We start from the raw sequence: 8,279 nt of genomic DNA, 5'->3' as shown, positions 1-8,279 counted from the left end.
CAGTACCTACCTCAGGGGGTTGCTACCCTGACTGGTAGTAAAACGCTCCGTAAAGCTTGGCTGGAGTTACCTCTGGTGAGAACACCCATTTTTGGAGCCAGATAGATACGCGTTTGGCTCCTACCCCACCTGTTTTCGCCTGTGAAATGGGGCTAACCTTGCCCCGCCATAAAGGTGATGGGGATTTTTAAAGGAGTGAACGGGCGTGAGGCCTCCCTCCCGGATGCCTGACCAACATAACTGCAGTCGAAGCGACAGGGGGCCTCCCGCCCGGATGCCTGAACCAAAATAGCGGCAGTTGTTCCTCGCCAGGCGTCTTCCGGCCGGGTTAAGGGACACTCCAAGAGGCGGGAGGGTGCGGACGGACTCAGGATCCCGGCGGCCCCCACCCCTCCCCCGTCTGCGGCGTCAGGTCCGGATCCGTGGTTCTCCCACCGTGGGAAGACCCCCCCCCCACCCGAAGGAGGGGATCTGGCAAGTATAGGGATGGGGAGGGAGGGGCTGGCTGGGGGCGGGGGAGCGCTGGGAGGCCGGAGGGAGGGGAGCGCGGGGACCAACCAGCCAGAGGGAGGATGGGGCGGGGAGTGGGAGAGCTGGCGAACAAGGGAGGGGCGGGCGAGTAAAAGGGTGGAGGAGGGGAGGGGGGTGCGAGGGGACAGGTGAGGGCTAGCGGGCGAGGGGCCCCGGCGCTGACCCAAGGTGGGACTCGGGGGCTGGCCGGCCCTGGCAGGGGGGCGCGGGGCGGGGTGGAGAGGCTGCGGGGAAGGACGGGTCGGGAGCCTGGGGCTCGGCACCTGGGGACTGAGACGGGGCGTGGCGGGGCCGGGGAGGCGGCCGGCGGCCCGGGGGTGCGGCGGGCGGGGGCGGGGCCGGCGGAGGCTGCGCGCGCGCGCGCGCCGCCGCCGTGGCTGCGGGCCCCTGACTCCGCGACCTTACCCTCCCGCAGTCAACGCCGCCCCTGGCGCGGGGTGGGGAACATGGGCGCCTCGGCCTCCAGGGGTCGGCCCGCCCGGGTCCCCGCGCCGGAGCCCGAACCCGAGGAGGCGCTGGACCTGAGCCAACTGCCGCCCGAGCTGCTCCTGGTGGTGCTGAGCCACGTGCCCCCACGCACGCTGCTGGGGTGCTGCCGCCGGGTGTGTCGGGGCTGGCGCGCCCTGGTGGACGGCCAGGCCCTGTGGCTGCTCATCCTGGCCCGGGACCACGGCGCCCTGCTGCCGCTCGCCCGCAGCTGCCTGCCCCCCGCCCGCGACGGCCGGCCCTGCCTCCTGGGCCGCTTCTGCGAGCGCCGACCGATCGGACGCAACCTCATCCGCAATCCCTGCGGCCAGGGTGGGGAACGCAGGCTGGGCGGGGGGTGGGGGCGGTCTACCTCCGGGGAGCCGGTGGGAGGGGCCGGGGGCGGAGCCTCATCGGAGCCGGTGGGAGGCGGCGGCCGGCTGGTGGGCGGGCGAGGAACTTGGGCGCAAGCCTTTTTTATTTAACAGAAGGCCTCCGGAAATGGATGGTGCAGCACGGTGGGGACGGCTGGGTGGTGGAGGTAAACAGGTCAACGGTGCCTGGGGCCCCCTCGCAGACCTGCTTCGTGTCTTCCTTCAGGTGAATGCCCCTACCCCGCAAGGGCCAGGGCCGTTGTGAGCAAGACCTGCCTGTTCTAGTGACCTTTCTCCCTCTTTACTAGCTGGTGTCGGAAGAAGCAGGTCTTGGACCTGGAGGAGGAGGGCTTATGGCCAGAGCTGCTAGATAGTGGCAAGATTGAGATTTGTGTCTCCGACTGGTGAGTATGATGATAAAAACAGCCCTTTGCTCAGCTCTGACCACCCGCGCCGCGCCGTGACCATTGCGTGGGTGACTTCATTTAGGCCTTCTGTAGCAAACCCTGACAGAGAAAGTGAAGATCAGGGAGGCGAATGACTTAACCTCTCCCCTCCTCCACCTCTCTCCCGGGGAACTGGATTGCAAGATGCCAGATTGGAATCCAAGTACCGAGGACTTGGCCCAGACCAGTCTGGTCTGTGAATGAGATGCTCCTTGCCATAGGAGGAGGCACTGGCGGATAGTTAGCTGAGTTTACATTCTGTAGCCAGACTTTCCAAGTCCAGATCGTGGCTCTGCAACTTTCTGGCTTTGGGTGAGTCACAGCGTGCCTCAGTTTCCCCATCTTTAGAAGGTAGGGTTACATGTCAGGTACATAGCCAGCGCTTTATAAGCGTGAACTGTTTTAGCGTTTTGTTTTTTGAGCCTTGATCCTGTGAGAATGTGTATTTCAAGACCTCAGAGCTTTAAGAGAGTTTCAGGAGCATTTGAGAGGTTCCGAAAGAGGAGGCGATTTGCCCTGGTGGCACAGCCAGGGCTCGGTGAGACCTGGCATGAGGCTCAGACCCCTCTGACTCCAGAGCTCATCGTGCTCTGTAGTGATGGTGTTGAAACTGGAGTACCTGAAGACTTTTCAAGGGATACATGACCCAGATAATTTTTAAGGGAGGCAGTTCCAGATCTGCTACAGCTGTGTTCCCTGTTCTAAAATTATCAGCTACACATCACATCTTGGAGGGGAGCATCATATGGTTGTCCTTTCCTGGCCCTTTCTCACAGTCCACCAGTTTTTACAGAAAAACCAAGCCCCTCACTAGGGTGTGTGGTCCCCCCGGATGTAAAGACTTCTGGAGAGTCAGGCAGAGTGACCGCTTGAAATTTCAGCCTTACCTAATTCACTTTTAATTAAAGGCACCGTAACTCCCCCCGCCCTGTAAATCCATCTCATTGGCGGGGGTGGGGGGTGGGGGGTGGAATTTACAATAAAATTGGTTGTTGTTTTTTTTTTTTTTAACGTTCATTTATTTTTGAGACAGAGAGAGACAGAGCATGAACGGGGGAGGGGCAGAGAGAGAGGGAGACACAGAATCCGAAGCAGGCTCCAGGCTCTGAGCCATCAGCCCAGAGTCCGACGCGGGGCTGGAACTCATGGACCGCGAGATCGTGACCTGAGCTGAAGTCGGGCGCTTGACCGACTGGGCCACCCAGGCGCCCCTAAAATTGGTTTTTAATGTAATCGTTAGTTCTCAAACTTTTGTAGCCTGTGTGCTGTTCTGGTCAACCGTGTACCATTTGATTGTAATAATCAGCGGGTCCCAAATTTTGCTCTGCGTGACGCAGGAGCATTGAAAACTCCCAGCGCCCAGGTCACCCTCCATACCAATGAAATCACAGTGTCTAGGGGTGAGAGCCAGGTATCAGGATCCGTGAGAAGTTTCGAGCTGACTGTAAAATTAGAGGGTTGTAACCCCCAGGACCATCCTTCTGACGCCCGCTGCAAGTCTGGGGGATTCCCAAAACCACCCTCAGGTTCAGTAATTCACAGGAAAGACTCCTAGAACTCACCAAACTATTATGTAATTACAGTTTATTACAAGGAAAACCTAACCGGCATCATCCACGGGAAGTACCAAACCCAGACCTTCTATTGTTCCCTGGTCACGGAGTCAGGATGCATTACTGTCCTGTACATCCATGTGACTGTGTACATGGAACCTTGCCGACCTGGGAAGTGCGCCTAAGCACCCGAATTTCTGTCGGTGCTTCATCATGTGGTTCGTCTCAGCCTCCTGGTCAACTGATGTTGCCTGACGTGTCCTAAGCCACGTTGTTGGGTCTTTCTGGAGTGGCTAGCTGCCACGGTGGGACTGTTGTGGATGCGGCCAGCCGGCGCTGGAATCCTGTTGGTAGGGTATCCACTATGACCCAAGGTCCCCAGGCAGACAGAGGTAACTCCCGGCAGCCATAATATTCCAAAGGCCCAGAGATGACCTCCCAGAAGCTGAGAGCAGAGGCCATCCGTACCTTGGGACAAGGCTAAATTCTTTTCTATGCAATATCTTTTCAACAATTCCAGATGATTCCAATCCACAGCAAAGGCCGGGAACCACTACTGGGTAATAATTCAGTCCCAAAGGAAAAATGTGAACGCTTAGAGCTTTATGGTCACAGGAAAAAAATTTTTAATTTCTTTTTCTTCTTCCTTTTTTTCTTTTTTGTTTTTTGTTTGTTTTGTTTTGAGAGAAACAGAGCAAGTGCAAGTAGGAGAGAGGCAGAGGGAGACGCAGAATCTTAAGCAGGCTTCACACCCAGCACGAGCTGGGCACGGGGCTCGATCTCACAACCGTGAGATCCTGACCTGAGCCAAAACCAAGAGTCGGATGCTTAACCGACTGAGCCACCCAGGTGCCCCCATCAATTTCTATTCACATATACATTTTGGTCTGCGGTCGGCATAGAGCAGTGTGAAAGGGCAACCAAAAAGTCAGGAGAAAATAAAAACGTCACTATCACATGAGGACAAAATTGTGTGGCCGATGGAGAGCGGACGTCTGATTGTAAGAACAATGTGAAGTCTCTGAAGGAAGAAACTTATGTGTATTTTTTTCAGTTTTTTGAATGTTTATTTTTGAGAGAAAGACAGAGCATGAGTGGGGGGGTGGGCAGAGAGAGGGAGACACAGAATCTGCCGCAGGCTCCAGGCTCTGAGCTGTCGGCACAGAGCCCGACGCGGGATTGGAGCCCCCGAGCTGCGAGATCACGCCCAGCCGACTGAGCCACCCGGGCGCCCCTTATTTGTGTATTTTTGTAGTCCGTTCGTTACCCTTAAGTTGTAAACTTTGACTTCTAGCATCAAAAGGGTCCATATTTTATTTGATTTTTTTTAAGTGTACATATTTTAGGTGTGCAGCTCAGTGAGTTATCACAAAGTGAACACATCCGTGTTACCAGGCCCTTTCCCATCACTGCACACCCGAGAGTAGTTGCCGTCCTGAATTCTGTTAGAATAGGTAAGTTTTGTCCATTTTTGTACTCGGGACAGAGAGAGTCCTATGGCATATAATTTGTATCTGGCTTCTTTTTTTTGTTTGTTCGTTTATTTTTGAGAGAGAGCACAAGTGGGGTAGGGGCAGAGAGAGGGGGAGACACAGGATCCAAAGCAGGCTCTGCGCTAAACGTAGAGAGCCCGATGCGGGGCTCGAACTCATGAACCGTGAGATCATGACCTGAGCCGAAGTCAGACACTTAACTGACTGAGCCACCCAGGCACCCCCCCCCCCCGGTCGTTTTAAATGACTGGCATGAAAATTATCTTTTAAAATATTAACATGCAGGGGCGCCTGGATGGCTCAGTGGATTAAGCTGACTTCGGCTCAGGTCATGATCTCACGGTTCACGAGTTCGAGCCCGCATCCGGCTCTGTGGTGACGGCTCGGAGCCTGGAGCCTGCTTCAGATTCCGTGTCCCCCTCTCTCTCCGCCCCTTCCCTGCTCATGCTCCGTCCTTCTCTTTCAAAATCAGATAAACATTAAAAACATTTTTTTTTTCAACGTTTTATTTATTTTTTTTTTAAATTTTTTTTTTTTTCAACGTTTATTTATTTTTGGGACAGAGAGAGACAGAGCATGAACGGGGGAGGGGCAGAGAGAGAGAGGGAGACACAGAATCGGAAACAGGCTCCAGGCTCCGAGCCATCAGCCCAGAGCCCGACGCGGGGCTCGAACTCACGGACCGCGAGATCGTGACCTGGCTGAAGTCGGACGCTCAACCGACTGCGCCACCCAGGCGCCCCTAAAAACATTTTTTTTAATAAAAACGAAATGGGAAAATAAAACGTCGGTGTATACGTTGGACAGTGGTACATCTTTTGCCACCATTTAAACGTAGAAAGAGCACTTTCCATTGTCACCTTAATACTATGGGAGGAGGTGCCTTGAAGACCAGTGCTCCAGGTCACTGTTCAGAAAACGGATGTGCTTGCAGACCCGCCGGGGAACTCCGTTTAATGCAGATTCTGCTCCATGGGGTCTGCGGTGGGGCCGAGCTCCCAGGGGACGCTGGGCGGGCTACAAAATTTGTGTATGCAAATTTTTGATTTGCATACATGGGGAGACCATGGCGGGGGCGGGGGGGGGGGGAGGCAGACACCCAAAGAGACAAGTGGGCTAGTCCAGCCTTCAAGGCCTCCCTCCCTCCACAGGTGGGGAGCCCGACACGACAGTGGCTGTATGTACCGACTCCTTGTCCAACTTCTAGATGCCAACCAGACGGTCCTGGATAAATTCTCTGCTATGCCTGTTCCCATCCAGCAGTGGAACAACAATGTCTGCTTTCAGGTGAGTCTCTGACAGGGACACGGGGAGAGGGTGGTGGGGCCTGGGACGGTTATCTGTTGCGGAACAAATGACCCCAAAACTTAGTGGCTTTACGTCAACGGCAGTCATTTTGGTACTTCTTGTGGTTTCCTTTCTTTTATTTAATGTTTGTTTTTGAGAGAGAAAGAGAGAGCGCATGCGCAAGGGAGCGGGGAAGGGGCTGGGGGGAGGGGGGCGGACAGAGGATCCACGGCCTCCGCGCCCACCGCGGTGAGCTGGACGCAGGGCTCGAACTCACAAACCGTGAGATCACGACCTGAGCTGAAATCAGACGCTCAACTGACTGAGCCTCCCAGGCGCCCCCATCTTCTCGTGGTTTCTATAAGGAGGGCTCTGTTGGGTGCTTCTGGTTCCGGTGTGTGTGAACCGCGGCCGGTGGCTTCGTCGAGTCCCAGAGAGCTTCGGTGTGCGTTGTCTCTGCCAGGGCTGGTTTGGATTTCCTCGTGGCGTGGCCGCCCCAGGGCAGCCAGACTGCTTACTGGTGGCTCAGGATCCCTCGAGGAGGGTTCTAGAGAATCCAGGAGAAGCTGCCTTGCCTTTTCTGACCCAGCTTTGGCACTCACTTGGCGACGGTCACTTAGCATCACTTCCGCCACCCTCCGGGTTACAGACAGACCCACCCAGGCTCAAGGGGACGGGAATTAGAATGAGGAACCGTGTGATTCCATCTGCCAGAGAGCCCCACTCCCAGCTTTCGAGAAGAAGGCCGTGGCACAACGGGCTGATCTCTCCTTTACCCGCAGGTCACCCACGTGTTCTCTGACATCAAGATAGGCGTCCGCTTTGTGTCCTTCGAACATTGGGGCCAGGACACGCAGTTCTGGGCAGGTCACTATGGAGCTCGTGTGACCAACTCCAGCGTGGTCGTGCGGGCCCGTCTGTCTTAGTCGAGCGCTATCCTTGCAAAACAACCTGACCTATGCCTTCCAGAACCTGGGACCGTTGGCCAGGCCTTCTCATGAACCAAGGACATGGACCTCCTGGCATCCTGGATACTCCAGAATCCATTCGAGGGTCCTGCTGGGCCCCCTCTTCAGGTTCTGGAAACTACTAGAAGGAAGAAAGTTCCTCCATCACATCTACCTACTGCTGTTGTAGGGCAGGGGGGACGACACAGGTGAGCACCCAGGAATGCTGGTCCTGGAGAGGGCTCTTCACCCTCACCCCGGAGGTCCTCTGATTCAACCCCAGCCCCCCTCTACCCTTGTCTCCTCTTGTTTCTGCTTCGGGGGTTTCATTGGTCCCTTTTGGGCACCCCCCTCATCTCTGAAGTAGAATCTTGTCCTTGTGGCTGGGAAGATTCCAGCCACCTTGGGTGGCAAACTTCACCTCCTGAAGCTTCGGGGCTGGGACCAGATCTCGCAGTTGAAAGTCAACTAGCTCAAAAAACGTTTGGAGATCCTCAAGGACCCCTGGGATTGTGTGGTGTATAAAATTATTTTTTACTTTGAAACGTTTCGCGAACGTTGGGAGAATAATATATCCGCAACGGCTACCTGCCGGTCATATGTAATAAATTTATTATTTTGCCAAAAGTACCTGGGATCTTTTCGATACGAGTCTGATGTTACTGTCTTGGTTACTACTTGGTCCGAAAAAACAAACTGTCCCGGTGGAGGAGGGAAAACTACAGAAGAAAACCCCAATAGAAGGTGTTTCAGTAGGAAAGAACGGAAGAGTTAGAACAGTATTGTTTCCCAAGCCCCAAGGAAACCATCGATTCAGACAAAGCTTTTCAACCAGGGTCAAAAGTATTAGGCAGACAGTGGATGTAGGTACAGGAATCACGCTGGCAACACAGTTGTGACTTTCTAATGTTTATTTTTGAGAGGGAGACAGACAGAGCATGAGTGGGGGAGGGGCAGAGGGAGAGGGAGACCCAGAATCCGAAGCAGGCTCCAGGCTCTGAGCTGTCAGCACAGAGCCTGACGCGGGGCTCCAACTCACAAACCGTGAGATCATGACCTGAGCTGAAGTCGGATGCTTAACCGACTGAGCCACACAGGTGCTCCTGGGACTTTCTAGATGGAGCCAGGGTTAGGCTGTCCTCACACCAGTCCAGGGTCACGGCTCACTCACTGCTGGTGGGTC

The 8,279-nt window shown here is 55.1% G+C and overlaps 1 protein-coding gene across 3 annotated transcripts; it reads left to right on the top strand.

Annotated features, from left to right (window-relative positions):
- Positions 1 to 881: 881 nt before the first annotated feature.
- On the top strand, positions 882 to 7,723 carry FBXO27 (F-box protein 27). 3 transcript variants are annotated; one of them, XM_030299516.1, is made up of 5 exons: positions 882 to 1,329; positions 1,485 to 1,596; positions 1,679 to 1,774; positions 6,014 to 6,149; positions 7,119 to 7,723. In XM_030299516.1, the coding sequence occupies exons 1-5, from the start codon at positions 978 to 980 to the stop codon at positions 7,284 to 7,286; spliced, it is 864 nt and encodes a 287-aa protein (XP_030155376.1). In that variant the 5' UTR covers positions 882 to 977; the 3' UTR covers positions 7,287 to 7,723. The 3 variants fall into 3 exon arrangements, with proteins under 3 accessions (XP_030155376.1, XP_030155373.1, XP_030155374.1); XM_030299513.1 differs by having other exon boundaries at positions 964 to 1,329; positions 6,932 to 7,186; XM_030299514.1 differs by lacking the exons at positions 6,014 to 6,149; positions 7,119 to 7,723 and adding an exon at positions 3,400 to 4,017 and having other exon boundaries at positions 964 to 1,329.
- The last annotated feature ends 556 nt before the right edge of the window (positions 7,724 to 8,279 follow it).

Source organism: Lynx canadensis, chromosome E2 (assembly GCF_007474595.2).
Source record: "Lynx canadensis isolate LIC74 chromosome E2, mLynCan4.pri.v2, whole genome shotgun sequence".
Lineage (NCBI taxonomy): Eukaryota > Metazoa > Chordata > Mammalia > Carnivora > Felidae > Lynx > Lynx canadensis.
The sequence above is the reverse complement of the archived record's forward strand: the minus strand, read 5'-3'. Positions and strand labels throughout refer to the sequence as shown.